General features: G+C 33.7%; 1 protein-coding gene across 1 annotated transcript; it reads left to right on the top strand.

Moving 5' to 3' along the window:
* Nucleotides 1–2835: 2835 nt before the first annotated feature.
* Nucleotides 2836–22872, top strand: LOC115876497 (alpha-N-acetylgalactosaminidase-like). The gene is made up of 8 exons (XM_030892295.1): nt 2836–3102; nt 9474–9648; nt 12615–12789; nt 16130–16215; nt 17874–18035; nt 19612–19809; nt 20146–20307; nt 22728–22872. The coding sequence occupies exons 1-8, from the start codon at nt 2939–2941 to the stop codon at nt 22839–22841; spliced, it is 1236 nt and encodes a 411-aa protein (XP_030748155.1). The 5' UTR covers nt 2836–2938; the 3' UTR covers nt 22842–22872.
* The last annotated feature ends 1266 nt before the right edge of the window (nt 22873–24138 follow it).

The raw sequence follows: 24138 nt of genomic DNA, 5'->3' as shown, positions 1-24138 counted from the left end.
ATATCGTATCAACGGGTCGTGTCTGGAGTCTGGGGTGGGGTTTGAACGCAAGTCTGAACGTGCGGAGTGTATTCCCTACCGCAGCGCGCAGTTACGATTTTTATTTATTTTTGGTTTAATCAATATTATGGATTTAAAAAATAAGACGTTCTGGGAAGACTTTATTGATTTATATAGAGAAAATAGATGCCTATGGGATGTGAAATCAATTTCAATGTGAAAAAAATCAAGCAGCTACCACTTTTTACACCATTTTCGCTTTTTGATTTCTTTTTGTTCATCATCTTCATCTATCAGCAATACCGCAGCTACAAGCACGGCAGCTTTCTTCTTTGAAATTCTTGACATAACGGTAGCCCTTCTCGACGAAAAGTGAATAATCTAAACTGCGGCAGTACAATGTGTTGCATCGTGTGTACAACAAATGGCTGTATTGCAAGCCGTACGATTTTCTTTACGATCTGCAGTTCAACGCGCAGTACGATAAATCGTTACGTGTGTAGACCGTTTAAACAAATAGTACCCAAGTCAATTTTTTCTAGTTATTTCAATATAAATTTGTTGCTAAGGTGTTAATATGACACCGTTCCGTTTTAAGACATTCTCTAGCTATTCTTCTGGTATGGGAAGGTGCATTATCGTGCAGGAAATTAAAATTATCCTCAATCGCAGCTCTCCAAAGCCTAACGATTGGTTCTAGCCTTTGAATAAAAAGGTTCTAGCACTAAATCAATATTATACCCCAACGCGTTAAAGTTTGTTGAAGTGGCAACAATGGAGTTTTTGCTCCCAGCATAATAAATACCTCCCAGAACATTATCCCCTTTTATAGTTTGGTACAGATTTGGCAGCTTGGAGTCTCGCTCGTCTTCCTTGAGCTCTAAAAACCCAAATGCGATGGTCATCTGATCTTAGGCCAATTCTGGTTTCATCTGAAAAAAGAACGTTTTGCCAATTCTCATTTGTCCAGTTTTGATGTTGAAGGCTGCCCTTGATAACTGTGGGATTCGTAACACTCTTCTACTATACAAGTCTCGACCACGAAGTCTTTTTCATGTGGTTTCAACTGAAACGTGCACACACGTAGCTGTCAAAAGTTGTCTTTGTTGCTCTGGTTGAGAAAGAAGGGGATTTCTTCTAGAAATTTGGCTCACAAAGTGGTCTTGTTGTTCAGTTGTGACTCTTTAACAACTTTGTCTGGGCCTGTTCTTGAGAGTTCCTAGTTCCAAGTACCTTGTTTTCGGTACAATACCCTGGGTAACGCCTACTATCTCTGCTATGTCTCTTTGGGGCATTCCTTGTCCAATGAGAGCAAAATTTCTTCCCCTCTGTACATCTGTTAATCAGGCATTTTTTATTTTTCTTTGAATTGAATGAAAATTAAATTCACAAGAAAATAAATTTAAAATAAATTTTCCTTGCTAAAAGTTTAGGCAAAAATAAAGGAATCAGTCTGATTGTGTGTATGCCAACCTTCAGTACTCAGTTACTCTGAGATCTTGCATTGAAATAAATAAATAAATAAATAAACAACGCTTTATTGTACAAAAACCCAAAATAGCTTCATCGACAAAGCATTTACAAAACAAACAAAAGCACAAAAAAATATACAAATAATAAAAAATATCATACAATACAAATCAATTCAAAAAAATGTACGTCATTAAAATTACAAATAAAACATACATGGATATTGCAGAACACAGGCGTATCAATAAAATTTTGCAATAGGAAAATTGTAAATGGATATAATCATGTAAGAGTCATAAAACATTAAATATTAAATAATAGACCTTCAACCAGTGTGTGAGATGATCAAAATTTTAAACTTTAAAAGTGTTCATGATTAAACATCAACAAAAAAGTCGTTTACCGCATATAGGGCACTCTCCAGTAAGTATGATTTCAGAGCTTTGCGAAATGCGGAAAAGCATGAAAGTTATGATATTCAAATTTAAAGCAGATGATTGTACATTTTTTGGCATTGTACAGTATTGAGCCTTTAACTAGTTCTGAGCTCGGGATTGGCAGATAAAGATCGTGCTCCGCATTCCTAAGTGGATAGTTGTGAGATGGCCTTTCGGGAATAGCAGATATGTGCTTGCAGATTAAGCAAACGGATTCAAAAATGAATAAGGAAGGAAGGGCTAGTATTTTGAAATTTTTAAAGAAATTCTGGCAGTGAGTTCTACTGTTCAATAAATTCCCAATAAATATCGAACTGCTCTCTTTTGAAGTTTAAAAATACGATCAAATTTTGTCGCGCAGCAAGTACCCCAAAATGGAAGGGCATAACGAAGATGCGACTCAAAAAGGGCATAATAGACTATTCTAGAAGTTGATAAGTTAAGTTCCTCAGAAACTGATCTTAGCGCAAAACAGGCAGCGCTTAGTTTCTTTGATATAAGAAAAAAGGAGTTTGGATAGAGTTTGGATCGGTTGCTCTAAGACGCGGGTTCTACTATTCGTTTCCACTGTGCGATCAGCCTAAATACAAACGAATACGAACAAATGGTAAAATTCGCATGGTGTATCCTCGGCTTTACACATTCTTTTAGCTGACATATATGTTATTTAAATTGTTCCACTTAAAAAATGCCAGTGAACCAAAAGAATTTAGAAATAGGTACTTAGCATAGGTGTAGCTCAGTTAAAATATGTTTTTTTTTCATTTTATTTTTTTACAAGCAAAAATATGCATCTTGAGAAAGAATTAGGTCAGAAACAATACTTAGGCACTTATCCTCCTTAAACATATACAAAAGCATATAAAAATAGATAAATCAACAGCGGGACGCGAATAAATTCCAATTTTAATCAGACTAACCCACTTAATTCATAGATAAGAAAATTTAATATAAAAACAAATAGTTACCTGATACAGGTTATTGATCAGTAAATGTTTTTTAAAAGTTGATTATTACAAATAATTTAAATTATGGTTTATCTACGGTCTTTAGTGCTGGTTTTAGTTGTTTTAGTTTTGGAGAAATGTCATGGTTTAAACAATGGTCTGGCTCTGACCCCTCCTATGGGATGGTTGAGTTGGGAACGGTTTAGATGTTTGGTGGATTGTCAGAAATATCCAAGCGAGTGTATAAGGTAAGTTTCGAATGGAAATAAGTATATCGTCAGTGAAACGTGATAACCTGGTAACTCCATTTTTTACGTTAATAAGTTTTTTTTATACCATTAGAAAGAGAAAAAAATACTCTATAAGTAGGGAAAGCAAACACATTTTTTCCCATTAAAGAATTTTTTTTATTTTAACTCAATAATATCTTCTAACTCCTAGTGATCTGAAATAGCCACCGAAATGCTGCTATCTCCGTAACTTCCGTTACGATCACGCTAAAGCAAACATACGGATTCTTACTCGTATGTTTCTTTAGTACAGTACGTCGATCCAGGGTCACACTAGGCCAAAGGGGCCCGGGTGGCAATGTAAGGAGGGGCCCGTGTGGATTTTTTGCGTATTTTTTCGCCTTAGGTTTTGGTCAATTTTCCCTATTACATACAGGGTGAGTCTTAAATAAGTGCAAATATTTTTAGGGGTAGTATATTTCGACCCAAGAAACACGATTATGAGTACGTTCCACTAAGCACTCATAACGTTCACGCTCAAGATCGCGATTTTTCCGGTTCCACTTGCTTGCGAGCGTTACAATCATAAACTCAAGTGGAATGGGTTTATGGGGCGTTTTAAGCGTCAATTCTGTCAATGTATGTAAATAAATAGTAAATAATAGTCAAAATCACAGAAGAGAATTCAAAAAATCTGTCTAAAAAAAAGAAATCAAAATGTCTTTGGCGACAGTTGGATATTTGGTGCATCGGAATATGTCTGAAACTTCTTCATCTAGTTCAGACGAATTAATAGTGGAATGCATTTTACAAAATCGCGACGTAAAAAGCGAACACTTAGGCCACGTATTATTGGCTATGAGAATCTATGAAAATTTTTATCCTAAGTCGATAATCTTTTGTCTAAATTTTAAAAATTGCGCCAAAATTCCTTAACGTCCACTTCGATCCTAATATTCAGATGGGTCGTTGTGAGCTCGGTGTGAGCGAAAATAATGACGTCATTAGTGACGTTTACGCCGCGACCACAACGTCCGCGATCGTCATGTGGAACGACCGAAGGCATATTTTGAGCATTATGAGCGCTTAGTGGAACGCACTCTTTGAGGTTTTTTGCGCGATTTTTTTTTTTAAAATTTAGAATTTTTAAAAAATAAAAAATGTTGGATTTTTGTTTAATTTTTAGTTTAAAAACATACTTTGTAATATGGTAACATAAGTAGTAGATTAAATTTACAAGAAAGAAAATTATAGCAAAAAATTGGAAATTTTAAAATTTGAAATAACTCGGTTGTTTTGGATTTATTTGAAAAAACGGTAAAGAGAAAATATTATGTTTCTTTTATCGAGATTTACCAGCCCTGAACATATTTGCACTTATTTAAGACTCACCCTGTATAGAAATCAGGGAACTACCCTAATGCAAGGCTAACCAATGCAATGCAAATTCCATAATGCAATGCAATGCAAAAGCAAATATTGTTAAAAATAAATAATGAACTACAAAGGGGGCCCGCGAAGGCTGGGCCCTCCTATAGTTATCTATAATAAGGCCAGTCCGACCCTGCATCGATCCGTTCTGTAAATACGGAGTATCCGTAAACCGAATTCTCTATACGAAATTCTCTAAATACGAGCAATTCATCGGCGTGCTATAAATAGTTTCAATAACCATTACTTACTTGTACAAGAATTTCCTTAATACTTAATCAGTTTTATTTTTTTCAACGTTTTTTCACGTAAATGACACACAACACATAATTTTTATAAATATATGTATAAAAATTAGGATAGCATGGAAGGATCTACCATATCTTCTAAGAATTATAAGTTTAATTTTTAAATTATTTTCCTATTCATTAAGTCCAAAATTCTGCTACTTCAGTTCTTTAAAAATGCCAAAAATTTTAAAATTTTCATTAAAAATTTAATCGTTTTTGGACTTGTGTGTTTTGCTTCTAGACCGACGATATTATAATGTGGTTAATGGTTATGAGTATCGTATTTTATAAATTTAATTGATTATTTCTAAATCTGTTTGGGTAATATTCATTTCCATTTTCAAAATTTCAAACAATAAAGGTTGCTATCTCCGGAAGTATATTTTTATTTCTTATTTCTGCAAGACGAATATCTGCTATCTCCCTATTGTGTCTGAAAAAAATGCCGTAACACGAAATATTGAGTCAGTGCCTTCTATTAAAAGAACAGCCTAGGGGCGGACTTTTGTTTACTTCATCAGCTGTACATACTTAGATATTGGGTTAGATTCCGTTTCATATTTTGTCAGTTGATTTTTGGTTTTAACTTTTTGATTTTTGGTATTATTTATTACTGTAGTGCAAAAAACTAATTATTTTGGTGTTTAAGTGACATAAACTACTACCAGATATATGGTTACTCTCGGTTTCGCATAAAAAAATAGAAAAATTGAAAAATTACGGTAATTATGGTAATATTTGAGGGGTAGTTATGAACGGACGTATAACAGGCAGTTATAGCAGCCAAGGGAAGCAATGCAATGTATTAGGATATTTTTTACAATTTTTTTTTCTGTTTGTATACTTAATTATTACAGATGCTTTCTTTAATATCGTCAGTTCTGTTATCGTTATTGGTTATTAAAACCAGGACTGTATCGTTAGTCTTTAACGTTTTTTTTTTATTTAGTGTTTTTTATTTTTTTTATTTAGTTTTTTTATCCAATGCAGCGTAATATGACATTATGACAATAGTCACCAAAACGTGCCAAAACTATCTCATCATATTAAAAAATGACATCGAAAAGTAATGACAATTGAAAAAATTGCAAATTGATCGTGATCAGTTCATTTTGCTCTTAAAAATTAACCAAAGGATGTATTGACATGAATCAAAAACCAAAATGCTCAGGAGTCATGGTTCTGACCGTAAAATTATCTTTTAGGAAAATTTACACACGAAATTATTACACAGGGTGTTTTAAAGTTAAGGTAAAAAAACAACCCCTCAAATAACCCTGTATAATATGCAAAATACTAAAGTTTATAAAAAAACTTAGTTTGCAAATTAAAGTTGATATAAAATTATTATACACAGTTTGCTAAAAAATCATAAAAATAGCTGAGCAAACGTTTCTCTCTTCCATTTCCTTTTGTTGCTCAACACAATGGTGGAATTTTCTTTTTGAGGGTGTTTCCAAGCTCCTTGTTGTGATGCTTGAAGATCTAAAATACCTTGTTTCCGTGTTTCACCTCTTTGAGATGTTGGTATATTATTGTATATTGATGGAATTCTTTAATAAAGCATAATTTTTTAATTTCCTTTTTTAATAAAGTACCTACCTGTTATTGAAAAGTAAATGCTTTTTTGTGAAATAGTTTCGAAATTGACAGTTTTTGATATTTATTTGAGATTCGAAATGACATTTTTATCTAAAAGACACTTGAGACTTGTTTAGGCACTAGTACCTAAAAGTAAAAGATGAAACGTTTCCAGTTTTGTAAATACTTTTGATTTCTTTGCCTGATATCCGGAAGCATTTCTTTTTAAAAATGCAATAAGGTTTGTGAATTTGCTAATATCTACGTTTCTGTTCAGGTAAAATCATGGTGCGGAGCATTGGATATTTACTCCACAGAGTTGACGGCTTTAAGGTAGTGGATATCTTTAGGAAACAGGGTAGCAATATCTTTTCTGTGAAATTCTCAACATGTTTTCCTTTGACCCAGGTTTCAAAGTTGTTGTAGGTGATCTCGTATAAGTTTTTCGACTTCTCGGGCACTAACGTGGATAGCGCAGTTTCAGCAGCTTGTTGAATATCCAAAGACTCGTCATTATCACTCATTTTTTCACAAAACTTTGTAGGAAATACGACGACGTATGTACCTGACAGAACTTTGTCATTAAACAATGCATAAACAATGCCTTAGGGCGCAAACATAGTGAGGCATCTCGATGCGATGCTCGCCAAGATGCTGGCCGCGCTGCTCGCCAGGATGGTAGCCGCGATGCATCCTACGCGCACTGTTTTAAAACGGTGAATAGGTGCACGTAGGCATACTGAAACATTTACCATCGCCGTTTTATTAAGCACCAGTTTATGTAATAGTAGTTATTAATTAGTATAGGCTTGGTGCATTTCAGTTGATTTCAACAAATTCCTACCGCAGCGAGTCAATGGCAAAAATCAGAAATTATCCCTATCTATTTCACGTCGCCGTCATGTTGATCGCATAAAAAAATATTGAAATCGTGGTTTTGTGATAATATATAAGTATTTTAGTTTTTTGCTAGTGCAGTTATTGAGACAAAAAGAGATAAAACACTCAGGTACCAGGTTTGTGTGATGTAACGCTGTTTCGGGTAGTAAAAAATAAATGAAAAAGAATTCGAACTAGGCGTCGGCGCCGTGCTGTGTTGTGACAATGTCAAATGTTAATAAAATTGCCGAAAAAATGTTAACGCATAAAGGAGAGCGCAATTAGGGCGTTGTTGGGTGCATTTACATTCAATAACTCAACTTTCCCGGATATTCAACTCTCCTGAAACAAAATTTTATAGCTTCATAGTTTCTCACACCGATTTGATCAAAAGCAAAAATGGTTTCAAGCAGTTCGAGGAAACAAGTGAGTAAACAAAGTGCTCGTTACATAATCAAAAAATTAAAGAGACATATACTATGAGAGGATAAAATATAATTTGCAATATTAATGGTATACTTTTTTTAATCAACTAGTGATTAAAGTACTTGCTATAAATAAATAAAGTCCATAAACTAATTTCGATTTTGAAAATAGCTACTGTCACTAGAAACTTGCCATGACGACATCAGCCCTCTTTGTTGCCATTTTATTGAAAAATTGCTCTTTATTCAAAATCTGAGCTAGATGGGTATAGGACATCCTAATATATGTAGTTTGAAAGAGCATTTGAATCTGTTTCGATTTATTTTAAAAAATAGGTTGTCGTATTTGAAATAACAAAGTTTTTATGTAAAATAAATATAAATAATTAAAATAAATCATTAATTTTTGGTACCCCTGTATAAATTTAAGGCAGCAATACAATTTTTCAGTAAAGTTTATTTCTCTATCTTTAAACTCAGCACAAGAATTAATTCTAAAAAGGAATGTACAGGGTGTTGATAATCTATTCCATGGTAGCATGCATATTTAAATATCTTTAAATATCTCAAAAACCAAAGCTTGTAAACATATTAATATATAATAACCCTTATAATACATGCCTTATTTTGTGTCCGAGGATCCAAATAAGAAATAAAATATCGGGTGTTCCATAAGAAAAAATATAATTTTGGTGTAAATCTTAGTTCTGGCATACCCTGTACATTTCAAAATAATTTTAAATTATGCACATGGTCTTCCCACATATGCCCATAAAATATTTTGTTTCTACATATTTCCGTTTTCGTATAATCAACCGACGCGAATGAGTTGCGCCACCCCGTATATAGGTATTCCATTTAAAAAAATATTTGCGATCCACTCACACTTTTTTGAGCCACCCTTTAGAAGTTCAAATATTTTCCTCAAATAAATCCTAATACATACTTTATGTCTGGACTACAAAATTCAAAATTCACAAGTTTTTTATTAATAGAACTACAGATGCCCGACGCACTATTGCCGGACCCGTAGAATCAAGGTTATTACATTGTTGGTGATAAATTAAAAATTAGTATTGTGAATATTTTATTCCACCCGACTTTAGTTCGACATATGCTCAACGAATTGTGATCCTAATCAAATGTAAAGTTTTTTTTTAACCAATCAAATGTAAAGTTTCAGGCATCCGCGTCCGCTTCTCGCAAAAAACAAAAATTTTGTTTTTTAGGAAGCATCGCGCTGAACATCTAGGTGCATGGCGAGGTGCGAGGCTCCAATATGTGTTGACGCATAGATTTGTACATGTTTGATTCAGCATCGCCGGATGGCGAAGTGAATGGCGCGCATCGCATCGAGATGAAATGACCCGCACTATGTTTGTACGATAGTTGTGATGCATCCTACGCGCAATTACTCACCGTTTTAAAACAGTGCGTGTAGGATGCATCGCGGCTAGCATCCTAGCGAGCAGCGCGGCCAGCATCTTGGCGAGCATCGCATCGAGATGCCTCACTATGTTTGCGCCCTTAGAAACCGATTAACACCAGAACATTTTAAAAAATGTTTAAAAATAAATAATAATAATAGCATGAAAATCTCAAATTATCCGCTTTCGTAAAAAAATCTTGTATAAAATTCGTTGCGAAAAGAGTGTTTTATGCACTCGACGCATTTTCCAACAATTTTGCGTACCGTACTTAAAACACATTCATTTCGCAACTTGTTACATAAATAGCTATTTTTTTAAATATTGATTATCATCTGTTTTTATGTTATTTGTAGTGAAAATTTATTCAAACGAACCGCAGACAAAATGGCTTCGGATGGATATTTAGCAGCCGGATATGAGTACATCATAATTGACGATTGTTGGGCCTCAAAATCCAGGGACTCCGAGAACCGGCTTCAATCTGATCCAGATAGATTTCCAAGTGGTATAAAAGCACTGGCAGACTATGTAAGTTAGTTGAATTTGATGAAACGTTAGAAACAATGAAAAAAAAAAGACTCCAACGATTAAGACAACTTTATTAAGACAGCTAACAGGACAAAGAATTCCTGTTAGCTGTCTTAATAAAGTTGTCTCATCGGCTTCTTTCATAAAGCGTTCTATTTCCAATTTAGTAAATACTTTTGATTTCTTTGCCTGATATCCGGAAGCTTTTCTTTTTAAAAATGCAATAAGGTTTGTGAATTAGCTAATATCTACGTTTCTATTCAGGTAAAATCATGGCGCGGAGCATCGAATATTTTACTCCGCAGAGTTGACGGATTTAAGGTAGTGGATAACTTCAGGAAACTAGCAATACCTTTTCTGTGAAATTCCCAACGCGTTTTCCTTTGACCCAGGTTTAAAAGTTGTTGTAGGTGGTATCGTATAAGTTTTTCGACTTCTCGGGCACTAACGTGGATAGCGCAGTTTCAGCAGCTTGTTGAATATCCAAAGACTCGTCATTATCACTCACTTTTTCACAAAACTTTGTAGGAAATACGACGACGTATGAACCTGACAGAACTTTGGTGCGATTCGAACCTCCTGAGTCTCAACATTTCTAAAACTAAAGCTTTGTCGAATAAAAACTCGCTGCAGCCTTTTGTACTTAACAACACCACCATTGACGTCGTAAAATCTGTAAATTTCTTGGGGCTTCTGGTAGACAATTCTCTGAAATGGGACATGCATATCGATACTTTGTCGAAAAAATTTAGCTCTGCCTGTTTTGCGTTAAGATCTGTTTCTAAGGAGCTTAACTTGTCAGTGGCTAGAACTGTTTATTATGCACATTCTGAGGTACGTGTTGTGCGACTCAATTTGACCACATTTTCAAGCTCCAGAAGAGAAGCTCCAGACTAAAAAGCAGAACTCATTGCCAGGACTTTTTTAAAAAATTAAAAATATTAACTCTTCCTTCCTTATTTATATTTGAATCCGTTTGCCTAATACGTAAGCATGTATCAGCTTCTCAAGAAAGGCCATCTTACACTTATCTTAATTTAAGATTAAAGATCTTTATCTACCTACCCCACGCTCAGAGTTAGTTAAAAGTTCAATATTATACAACTCGAAAAAAATGCACAATCACCTGCCATTTGAAATCAAATCCATAACATCATTTACTTCATTTCGAAAAGCATTGAACTCTTATTTACTAGACAAGGCTTTCTACGCCGTGAATGAATTATATTTTGATAATCGAATTTGATCTTGTAAACACTGGTCTAATGTTTGCTATTGCTGTATTTACCAATGACACCGAAATAAATTTATTTAGAGGTCATTGATATTTTTACTATAAACTAACCGAGGGGTAAACCGCAGAGGGAAAAGTGTACACCGTAATTCCTTTTACTCAAATAATTCCTCAGAATTCCTCGTAATTCCTTCGGAATTCCTTGGAATTCCTGGTCTTCAAGGTCAAAGTCAATCATTCAAGGTCTTCCTTGGAATTTCTTGGTACGAACTCGGTAACTCTTTCAGTCTGAACCAGCGTTGCCACCTCGGTTTCGCAGTTCCGCTATGAATTTTCTGGTGATTTTTATAAATGTCTAATGTCTCTATAAGTACTAGATCTAACAATAAAAAGCACTATTACGAGATTTACGTTTTTTTAGTTAAATTTTAGGATTAATAGGGGATCATGAGGTAAAAATACTGGAAATATGTCGGCACTTACTTATTAAAATTAATTTTTCTCGGAATTTTTTGAAAATGATAGGTACCTAGTTATACTCGTATCTATAGGAAAGGAAATTAATAAAACTTCAGTTGCACGTCATAATACGATCACCAGTAAATTCCATAAGATTACGCATGGTATCACTGATGAAGTGCACCTAAAGTTGTATTAATTTCCCTATAGTATATACCTAGGTATTATTCCGAGGAAATGAAAAAATCAACTTTACACTTTCTGAGTACCGAATAAAAAAATCTTATGAGGGTTTCTTTAAAATGGCGAAATCAGGGAACGTTATAAGTAGATCTCTCGGGGGTGGTTCGGCCGTACTATTGGAAAATATTTTAGATATATAATCGAGGGTACAATATTAAATTAAAAGAATATCTAACCTGTAGATATTTGATATTGGGAAATTTTGGAAGCGAAAATGAAAAACCGATAGTAAAAAATCGCCTGCAAAACGTTTTTCTTTAAATTTAGTACTACCTATTATAGTATTCATGGTTTACTAATGTTCGTTAATTTTTTATAAACCTTGTAATTCCTCTTAATTCCTGTGGAATTCCTCTAAATTTCTGAGGAATTCCTTAAAATTCATTGGAATTTTTACGGAAATAATTGGAATTCCTAGTAATTCCTATGGAATTCCTTGGAATTCCTGTAGAATTCCTTCATAGTGTACACCATAATTCCTCTGCGGTTTACCCCTCGAAACTAACTAAATATTTTTGAATATTATTTTTATTTTTTCTATTCTTTGACATTGTAAACATTTATATAAATGTTTATTTTAAACAATACGACTGACAATATTATTTGTATATTGTTTTGTATTATCTTTTGTTTGTTTGTTTGTGTACCTTGTTTGTTTACTTTGTTTGTTTTTTTTACCTTTGTCTACAAATTGTAAAATTTTTTGACAATAAAGGCATTTATTTATTTATTTATTTAAAATAAAATGTATTTTATGGATCTTGATGTTTGGATAGTTATTAATCTTTGTAAAGTTTTTTTTTATTATTCAAACTGAGTCTTAAATTTCTTGTGTGTTTCGAACGTAATAGTTGAAATAGCTAAAGATTACTAGACTATTAACTAAACTTAGTTAGTTAACATGGTGTCTGCTAACCTTCTGTTAAATCTAAGTTCCGATTAGCTAACCGTCGAATAAATATTACAACAGTATTTCTTTTAAAGACTGAATTAAATACTGTAGTTTTTTGAGTTTGTGCTCCAATTTTAGGTTCACTCCCTTGGTCTGAAACTTGGTATCTATGGTGATTATGGGACGTATACTTGTGGTGGTTATCCAGGAAGCATAGACTACCTCGAACTGGATGCTGATACGTTTGCTCAGTGGGGAATAGACTATCTCAAACTTGATGGTTGCTATGCAGAAACTGATGGCATGGAGGAAGGTACTATACAGGGTGGCGCACCTCATTCGCCTCGGTTGATTATACGAAAACGGAAAGATGTAGAGACAAAATATTTTATGGGTATATGTGGGGCGGCAATGTGCACAATTTAAAATTATTTTGAAATGTACAGGGTGTTTCAGAACTAAGTTCCATACCAAAGTTATATTTTTTCTTATGGTATTTTATTTCATTTTTGGATTCTTGGGCCAAAAAGGGTATTTATTATAAGGGCTAAATATGTTCAAAATCTTTGGTTATTGAGATATTTAAAGCTATGTAAAAATGCATGCTACGATAGAATAGATTATTAACATTCAGTACATTGATTTTTAGAACTAGTTCTTGTGCTGACTTTTAAGCCAGAGAAATAAACTTTACTGTATACAGAGGTATCAAAAATTGCTATTCTATTTTAAATATTTATTTTACATAAAAACTTCATTATTTCAAATACAACACCCTGTATTTTTCGCCCTTTTTAAATGCCCTTTCAAACTAAATTAAGGTTTCCTATACCTATACCTCTGTTTTTTTTTCTCAGGTAAGATTTCGACAGACGATGACAGAAAAAAAGCAGATGACGTCCCATACCAAAAAAATTTTACTAAAAAAAGTTTCTAATAATTTTTAAGTTAACTATGGATGGGTTTAAATATAAATCCGTCATACGTCGTGTCTTGTTGTTTTTAACCAGTTTTATTGGTTTATTTAAAAAATGACAGATCGTATTTCAATTTTATTGGTTTCACGGAACGATGAACGACAAACGGACGCCGATGCGTATGAACTCGCCTTTAGATTTTTGTCATTTTTGACGCTTGTCAAAGTCTTGCCAAATTATAGGTTATAATTTTGTGTCAACTTTTGTCAAATGCCCTGCGTTTTGGAAGATGATGCATTTTGATTCGTATTATTACGTGTGTATTGTGTCTTTTGAAGTCAAGTGGAGGAAAAATCGAGTGAAAATTAACTGTAGACCCAGAGCACAGTTTATGGTTAATACTCGCTGCCCAGGCAGAAAGTCTTATACACCAATGAAGTTACCATCGATAAACTTTGTATACCATCTCGTCGCAGATAAGTGCATCTCGTATATGGTAGAAGATTCATACTAAAAACTGGAGTAGCTGTAAAATATCGACATCAAACGATAGGTAAATAATGAATTTTAGTACTGCAGAAAAATAATGTCAAAAGGTACTGGTTTAAAAATTAAGATTAAAGTTACTTAATCAACCTTTAAGGTATAAAATTTGGTAAGTGTTATTATTAATAAAATAGTTTATTTTATTTATGTTGTTTTATTTATTTATTATTATTATTCCTGTCGAATATTACAAATTTGTATATGTACATAAGTTATATTGATAAATATAATCATAAATGCGGGAAGTATCATAAAGCTTGAAAGCAAGAAATAGTTCTTTTTATATTTTTTTGGTATGTGGTGACTTGTTCTTGTTTGTTTTGTATTATCACATACCATTTTTTGTTAAATAAAATAACTCGATTACATTTTTTCAGTTTTATACAGTTTTTTCACAATATTTTGAAGTAATTACCAGAGAGAAACTAATAACTAAAGTGAGAGGGCTTGTGGAATAGGGCATTTCGTAGACAAGTTTATTTTGTCACCGCGCATCCCAGACGCGCATAGCGTTTAGGCGGTCAAAAAAGGAAGTTTTCAACTTTGCAAGTTAAACATTTGACAGGATTAATTAGATTGTCAGTAGCTTTTTCTATTTCTTAGTTCTAGAAGGAGATAACTAAAATCTGTTGATAATCGGAGCAAATCGGAGTAATAAATTATAAATTTTTTATTCAAAATCTGAAATCACAGTTTAATTTAAATTCTGAGCTAGATAGGTATAGGAAACCCTAATATAGTTTGAAAGAGCATTTGAATCTGCTTCGATTTATTTAAAAAAATATAGGGTGTTGTGTTTGAAATAACAAAGTTTTTATGTAAAATAAATATTTAAAATAGACAATTTTTGATACCCCTGTATACATTTAAGGAAGCAATCACGTTTTTTAGTAAAGTTTATTTCTCTAGGTTAAAAGTCAGCACACGAATTAGTTCGGAAAAGCAATGTAGAGGGTGTTAATAATTTATTCCCTTGTAAGGATGCATTTTTAAATATCTTTAAATATCTCAAAAACCAAAGATTTTAAACGTATTTAATCCTTATAATAAATACCTTTTTTTGGACCCAAGAATCCAAAAATGAAGTAATATACAGGGTGTTCCTTAAGAAAAAATATAACTTTGGTATGGATCTTAGTTCTGAAACACCCTGTACATTTCAAAATAATTTTAAATTGTGCACATTGCCTCCCCACATATACCCATAAAATATTTTGTTTCTGCATCTTTCCGTTTTCGTATAATCAACCGAGGGGAATGAGGTGCGCCACTCTGTATAAACAAATACTGTTCATATTATCGTAAAGGGTTCATATAATTGTTGAGTATCTGTACTTTTTGAAAACTTGTTACAATTTGTTTAAAAATAATCTATAATATCAATATTCCATGTGTATATTGATAAGAAAATGCATTTTCTACGAAAACTTGGAGAGATATTAGGTAAAAATTGGTATAGTATAATTTGATAGACAATTAAATTGTGCGTTTGATCCTTGTAAAATATACAGGATGTTCCATTTAAATTAAAGTAGTTATTGCCGTTTAAAGCTACTAAGTTTAAAATACATTTTTAGACGACCCCACAGACAAAGATTTTCCCAGATATTTTAATTTTTATGATTTTGCGTCAGTAAATCTTTATTATTTGAAAAAATCTAGGTGGCTGTGTGATATACCTTTTGTTAATTTAACAAAAATTAAAGACTGTAGAGTAAAATACTCAGGGGTAATAAAAAGATACACGTTTGAAACGTATTTTAATTATTATAGAATTAAAACTGGATATAAACCTATAATAATGCGACAAAAATTAGCTAGACGAAATCAAATGCTCAAAATGCTTCCTTTCTTGTTAACTGCATAAAATGATTGTCTTTTCAAAAAGATCTTTTCATTTTAAAAGGCATATGTGGAGTTTTACCTCGAAAAGCAGCTACAATGATTTGTTTCATGTTGTCGACACTAGTTGGTCGAGTTTTTTTAAACACTGTCTAAGTGTCTAACATAATAGTACAGGGTAGTGGTATTTTTATCGTTAAAACTGGGAGGGCACTTAATGATCAAAACTTATTTAAGCTGGAACATATAGGTAGTTCTTGCCGCTAATATTTCTTTAAATATAAGGTTTAATTTAAATATACGTTTTTTATTAAACATTTTGTATGGAGAATTATCTCTTTATCATAGGTTATGCCAAGATGTCTCAGTACCTTAACAACACTGGACGACCTATAGTTTTTTCTTGTAGTTTTCCGGCTTACAAGGATCTAGAGGTAATTGAAGCATTATATTATGTAAATTTCTGACATAATGTCTGCCCAATGAGTCAAGAAAGATCTAGATAGATTACATCCAAAAATAACAGAAAATATAATGTTACTTATAAGTTAAAATGACAGACACAACTGTCACAGTCACGTATCCTCTCGTTGGACAGACTATACAATAAAAAATTACTTCAAATATATTGCCACACTAAATCACCACAATACACCAAAACACTTTTACTTTTACACTGGACGCGCGTTTCGCTAACAATGTTAGCATCATCAGCAGATGATTATGAACTAAAATACAATCTACAGTTGGAGCATTTATATACTCGCTCAGTGGGCACAGAGTGGGCGTGGCAATATCTAGCCAACCGAGTCAGAACCCACCGAGCGTAACAGTTTGGTTCCGCCACTAGAGTAGTAGGAACAAAGAACTTGAAGGAATTGGACCGTTGTCTCGGTTCATACTATCTTTACATTTATTAATTCTGATGCTTTCATATGCATCTAATTGCCTGTAATTTGAGACTTGTTTAATTAATTTCAAGTTATTAAGATCTATACAATGTTCTTTATCAACAATATGTTCGGCAACGCAAGATTTATCCGGTCTACCATATCTTATCTGAGCTAAATGTTCTTTAAATCTAGTTAGTATTGATTTTCTAGTTTGCCCAACATTTTTCTGATTACAATCTTTACAAGAAATTTCATAAATACCCGACCTTTCCAGAAGAGGTGTTTTATCCTTTGGATTACCTAATAATTGTTGTAATTTATTATTAGCACTATACACAAGTTTATAATTGACCTTCTTAAAAATTCCTTTCAGACCACGGGATAACTGTCTATCAAATGGTATTGAAAAATATTTTGACGTATCTTTCTCCACTTGAAAAGTCGAATTTTCAGAAACCATTAACCTATACTACGTTTTCTAATTATTTTATCAACTAGTGAAGGAGAACATCCATTACACTCAGCTACATTCCTAATGTAATCTCTTTCTATTTCATATCTTTCGTTGGAAAGTGGAAAACTAAGTAATCTATGAACTAAGAAATTTAAACTAGCCATTTTATGTTCAATACTATGATATGATTCATTAGGAATATATCTGCGTGTAGTAGTTTCTAACTGTTACGCTCGGTGGGTTCTGACTCGGTTGGCTAGATATTGCCACGCCCACTCTGTGCCCACTGAGCGAGTATATAAACTCTCCAACTGTAGATTGTATTTTAGTTTATAATCATCTACTGATGATGCTAACATTGTTAGCGGAACGCGCGTCCAGTGTAAAAGTAAAAGTGTTTTGGTGTATTGTGGTGATTTAGTGTTTATTTTGCTGTGTAACACCAAAGGTTCCAACCCTCAACTGTAATAATAGAAAGTACATAATACCCTAAATACTTTGAATATACGTAGATAGAGGCAATGATTCAGTATTGAAACTCAAAAAAATTTCGGACTTTTATTACTGTCTTTATTTATTTTGACTTGCAGAACTTTTGGGTCAGAATAAATAAAAGACGATAGAAGTCCGAAATTCTTTTAGTCTCAACCCTAAATACATATTCCCTAAGGAAATTTTCCTTATCACTAAAATGTAATTGTGCGTGTACAATAAACCTAATAAAACATTTGATGTTGTGGAATAGGCCAATTATTCGATGGCTGTGGAATACTGCAACCTATGGAGGAACTATGGCGACATTGACGATTCTTGGGAAGATGTCAGAGATATAGCTACGTGGTTCAGTACAAATCAAGACTTTTTAAGAAAATATGCCGGCCCAGGGCATTGGAATGATCCAGATATGGTAAACTATTATTTGTTATTTTTTCTTATTCTTTTTTTTGCTTAGATATTTGTTTATTGCTTGGCAGTGACAGCTTGATGGGCTCTATGTTTTTGATCCAACAAAGCCTGTATATGCCGTTGATTTTCGTTAAACCAATCTGGTTGTTTCTTTTTGTTGGATTTTCCCAGTACTGCTTCGCTGGTTTTATGAATGGCATGCCTTAATTGTGTCCAGCCGTGTTCAGCTCCCAAGATCGATATTGAAGTTATCAGTGGAAGTTGCCCTTCGATAGCTTCCCGGAGAGCGTCGGCGCGGCGGTATCGTTGTTCTCTAGATCCCGTATATTCAATCTGGTCATGTTGTTTTGCTTTTTACAGTGCGGATGTTTGCGTTTTAACTGTATTTTCATTTTTGAAATTAAAAGACGGTGGTGAGTGCCATACTCGGCATCTATCCTGGCTGTTGTGAGTCTGACATCCTTTAGATGCGTCCTTCGAACGATTATGTGGTCCAATTGATGCCAGTGGCCTGATCTGGGATGTTTCCAGGTACCTTTAAACTTGTTTTTCAACATGAACCACGTATTGGTGATGCAAAGATTATACTCTGTGCATGTTGTTAATAAGCGCTCGCCATTGCTATTTACATTTCCCATTCCATGTTTTCCCAATACGTCAGGACATATTTCCTGTTGTTTGCCGACACGGGCATTAAAGTCACCTAGCAAGATGATTCTTTCATGCTTTGGAATTCGTTGGAGAGCTTGGTAAAATTTATCCTTATCCTCAATTTTAGCGTCTAGGGTGGGAGCGTAGGCACTAATGATGTTGACGTAAGTTTTGTCTGATATGGGGTACCCTAGGGTTATAAGACGTTCTCCAACTCCAATAGGCACTTCTGTTGATCTGGTGGCGATTTAATTTTTGACTGCAATGCCTACGCCATGAATTCTCCTGTGCGTTGCCGGGTGACCCTTCCAAAAGAAGGTGTAATGGCCTTCATTGAGACTACCTTCATCCACAAAGCGGGTTTCGCTGAGGGCGGCAACATCTATATTTAGCCGGTGGAGTTCCTGTGAGTCTAGTGCTGTTCTTCTCTCTGGTCGATTTGAATTTGTCTTGTCCATTTGAGTGCGGACATTCCACGCTGCAAACGTGAAACATTGATGATTTGTTTCTCCGATGATACGTTCGACGATACCCTCTCCAGATCCAAACGAGGGGGTATTTTACCTCCGGATGATTTTGACCCACTCGAATGTTCCATCTTTGATGTGTGTTAGCTGCGTGAGAAAGTTTAACGGTTACGCTGCTGCACAGTTTTGGCTGTTTTGACTGTAGCATGGGATGTGCTACGTTCCCGGCCGGCCAGGAGTAGTTTACTACATCTCTTCCCCAGAAAGATGGTAGGTCTGAGGGTTGTATAGCGTTATTATTCTGAGGGTTGTATAGCCTATACTCGGACGTCAGAGCCTCGTTTGTGTAAACAGGGTGCACCACGTGAAGGTGAGGTTGACTTTTGGGTAAGCTAGGCTATATGTATCGCTTCAATACCCCTTACACCCCTATGTATTACTTGGTATTTTCATTTTCAGTTGATAATTGGTAACTTTGGATTGAGTTTGGAACAGAGCAAGAGCCAGATGACGATATGGTCCATTCTAGCAGCACCTCTGATAATGTCAGTGGATTTGGACAACATCAGTTCAGAATTTAGAGATATTCTGCTCAATTCAGATGCCATAAGGATCAACCAAGACCCTTTGGGAGTGCAGGGAAAATTGGTTTCAAATGTAAGTTTTTTATATTTTTATATAAATTAAAAATCTAGCATATTTCGCTTCATCGAGCATTGTGTTACCTGCAGTTTTTTATAATGTCGGTTCTAAGCTCTATGGTTTTAAGTGTTCAGATTTTGCACGCATAGGTCATGACATGGGTCATGACTGGTATTGATCGAATATTTTATTCTTTAGATAAAGTGGCATCCTAGATTTGAATATATGATTCAGGTTCTTCAATGTGCACCACTCCATGCTAACTTGTACATAAAAAAAGTACAAAATTTGTATTTCAATTATAAGGGGTCTGACAATGGAAACTAAAGTTAAAGAATTCTATAATTTTAGGATAATAAGATAATGGTATGGAGCAAACCACTACAAGGAAACTCAAAGTACGAAGGCTTAGCACTTGGAGTTGTTAGTAATAGAACTGACGGGTACTACTATCAGTACGACCTTTCTTTATCTCAATACATAAATGATCAGGATGCTGAATATGTTATAAAGGTAAGAAATAATATATTTTTTCATATAACTTGAAACTAGAATTATCTAAATTAGTATTGTACTATTTACTGCTCACAGAGAAAAAAAATAACTCAGTGTGTCCCTGACTCAGTGTTCTTTTAGTATACCTGAGATTAAATTAAATCAATTTCTCGCATTATTATGAAAAATTAATTTAAATATCGCCAAGAAATTAATCATAATATTCAATTTTTGATTTGTTCTGACGCTAATGATAACAGATGATAAATATTCAAATTTCTCAATCAGAATAGCCAAATATTTCAATAATTGTTGATCGCTCCGTACAAAATCATATGTAGATTGTCATCGATCGATATTTCTAAGGTAACATTTGAAGTCTTTTTTATAACACAGTAATATTTGAGTAAATTCATAAAATAACTTACTTACTTACTGCCATTACTCGCTGACCAGTATTTGACACGCATCAAAAGATGGTTACGCAAGACGTTTTTTTCATGAGCTTTTCTGTGACCTAAAAGCCCGATACGTGATGTTATCTCTCTGCAACTGCAAGTTTCGCTTTTGTGCTCAAGTCATGATTGTAGAAAATCCTGTCTTTTAATTCCCAGAATGCTCTTGAGGCGCTGCTAATTCTGTGCTGAATTTTATAGTCGATGTTGGCCTTTTCCGAAATCAAACTGCCGGCCGAGGTAATTGAATTCCGCTACATATTCCAATAGTTCTTCACTGGTTTTTATAGTATTGTTTTGATTTTCCGAGGGAGTGCACATAATTTTAGTTTTATCGATGTTCAGCTTAAGGCCCAAAGCCTCGTATGTCCAGGTATAATAAAATTATAGGCAGAATGACACAATCTATATCCCATATAACATACAATATCCGCAGGATATCCATAGAATGTCGGAATGTCCCACTACAAGACCATCCTATAAAGATATCTATATGATATCCTCTAGACATTTTGAAATCCTGTAGATGTCTCAGAATAGAATTTCCTGTGGATATCTCTGTCGTATATCTAATGTACATCCAGCTGAGATATCCAAACATGCTCATGATAATAAAATATCCTAACAATATGGTCTAGATATTTAGGAAAAATAAATAATTTACTACTTTTTATATTACATAAAATGCAATAAACCATACAGATAGATATATATTACGTCAAGGCAACTTGGTATCTTCTGGATAATCTGGATATTTAGGAGCTTGGCAACTCCCAGTAATACTGAGAATTTAAAACGCCCGCGCAAAAGATTTCCCACAATCCATCTCGACAGTTGTTTGTTTTTGTATCGTGTATTATTCAGTTCTTTGATTTAGTGAAATTCGAGGTGAATTCGGTCGTCTGTCGATGTTGAATGGGGTTAAATATTACTGAAACTAACAAAACTGGTTGAGTTTGACTTAGTTTTTTCTTGTACTCATAGTTCTAGCCTTTTTCTAGCAGAAGTTCTATCCTAACCTCAACTAATGTCGAAAAACGACGAACGACTCAGGGTCTCACAATGACAAATTTGTCACAAAATTATAGGTGAAAATTTTTTGAAAAGCGCTTGTTCTTTATCCCTGAACCCATTTTCGTGTTTGATCTATTCGAACAGAAATCCTATTTTTGTTCCTGAGTTTCTGGAAGGTGTGGTGTTAGAAATTATACCTGTATCCCCTGTGTGCTAACTTTGATGTAAACTGTTGCTGCTAGACTCCATAAAGGGTAGTATAATCTGGTATAATACCATACGATCGAAAAAAACGGCGTCAGAGGTGGCTTCGAAATGAAGATTGTTGATATTTTGTATGTAAAATTATATGGAAAATGTCAGCGATCGTAATTTTTAAGCCAACTGAACGCCGTCTTTTTTTTTTTGATGGTACAGTATAAATTGAAAGTTCTTAACTCATACAAATAAACTTCTAAATTTTGACGCAAAATTCATTGACATAATATGTAGGTATATTTTAGAGCTGTTAATAAAATATCCAATGAATAACGTCAAAATGTGGCTAAATAAAACTAAATTGCGAACGTTTTTATTATAAACTAAGGATGAAGTAAGTATTGTCAAATAACAGTTCTCATATAATGTCCTAAAAATATTCTATAATGCTCCCAACATCATCCTTGTATTATCCTATAAATATCCCAAATAATCGTAAAAGGTTTGCCTAGGGATGTCTTGAAGATGACTTTTTTTTGTCCCATCTGGATATCCCATAAATATCCTCCTCTGGTTTTTGGATATCCCTAAGATATTTACTATATCCTTGATGGATATCCTCAAGATGCCTATAGGATTGTGTTGTGTTATATGGTTAGAATCTATGGATAAGGGGTTGAAATTTATCAGCTGCAAAATTATAAATAACTAATAATAATAATAATAATATTAAAATACATTATAAAATAAAGATATTCTTTTTCATTTTAGGATGTTTTTAGTAACCAAGATCTGTTTGATGGAAAAGCAGTTTCTGTTGACGTAAATATAACTGTCAGTGTGCCACCAACCGGGGCTGTGCTATTGTTAATTTTACCACAATAAGAATAAACAAATTAAGTATTAATAAGAATCTCAAATCACTGTAGTTTTATTTTCAACCCAGTTATATAAAATTGGTAGTTTATACAGGGTGGCCCGAACTGTATTCCGGAAACTTCGGTAGCATATTCTGCAAATAAAAATAAGTCAAAAACTTAATATAATATATATCCTAAAATACTTAGTTTTGGAGATACAGGGTGTAGAAGTTTCATTTTTATTTCGATTTTTTCCAAATAATTTTCGTCAATATTTGGATGAAAATTGGTGTCTGGAAGTTTTTTGACATGTGAAAGTTGATTTTGATGTGTCAATATAGAAGTGTCTAGCCCTAGCAGTCAACTATTAAGCTTGACCAATCAGGTTGGTTAGCGTGGTTATTTGAAGGGTGTTAATTCATTTGTGTTTGTCAAAAACTCTAACGTGATTGGTAGGGCTTAATAGTTGCCTGCTAGAGCTAGACACAAGTGTCAATATGACTGTGTCCTACTTGGTGTGTCCTACTTGGATTGATCATATTGACATCAAAACTGTAATTGACTGAAAAACTGATGCCAATATGAGTCCTACTTGAAGAATAGGAGTCATATTGACATCAAAAGTTTAAATTCAAGTCATAGTTACAAATAAAAATGTAACACAAACATAAATTTCTACACCCTGTATCAAACTCAATACACCCAATCAAACTCTGCTAAATAAGTAGTGTAGTAAGTTACAATCTATACTATATAAAATCCTTAAGTGACTGACTGATTAATCACGATCCTGCTCAAACCACTCAACGTAAGAAGCTCAATTTTGGCATACAGGTTGATTCTAGGGTGTAGAGGTTCGATAAGAAGGGATTTTTCGAAATTCCAGTTCCAAGAGGGTGAAACCACCCTTCAAATATTACAATATTTTTTATATAAAAAACGGTCAAGTTTCCGAAAAAACGCTTAAACACGTATATTTTATTTTGTTTTTTTACATGTTTTAAGATTTTTTAAAAATGTATACAGGGTGTTTCGAAAAATCTGGTCATTGATTAATCACAATCCTGCTTAAAGCGCTTGACGTTAAAAGCTGATTTTTGGAAAACAGATTGACTTTAGGGTGTAGAGGTTCGATAAGAAGGGATTTTTTGAAACTCGAATTCTAAGGGGGTGAAACTATCCCTCAAATATTAAAATATTTTTTATTTAAAAACCGGTGAGTTTTTCGGAAAAACTCTAACACGTATATTTCATTTTGGTGTTTTACATATTTTAAGATTTTTTATTAATTTATACAGGGTGTTTCATAAAATATGACCATT

The sequence above is a fragment of the Sitophilus oryzae genome, unplaced genomic scaffold (genome assembly GCF_002938485.1).
Source record: "Sitophilus oryzae breed Bouriz unplaced genomic scaffold, Soryzae_2.0 scaffold_1436_pilon_pilon, whole genome shotgun sequence".
NCBI lineage: Eukaryota > Metazoa > Arthropoda > Insecta > Coleoptera > Curculionidae > Sitophilus > Sitophilus oryzae.
The sequence above is the reverse complement of the archived record's forward strand: the minus strand, read 5'-3'. Positions and strand labels throughout refer to the sequence as shown.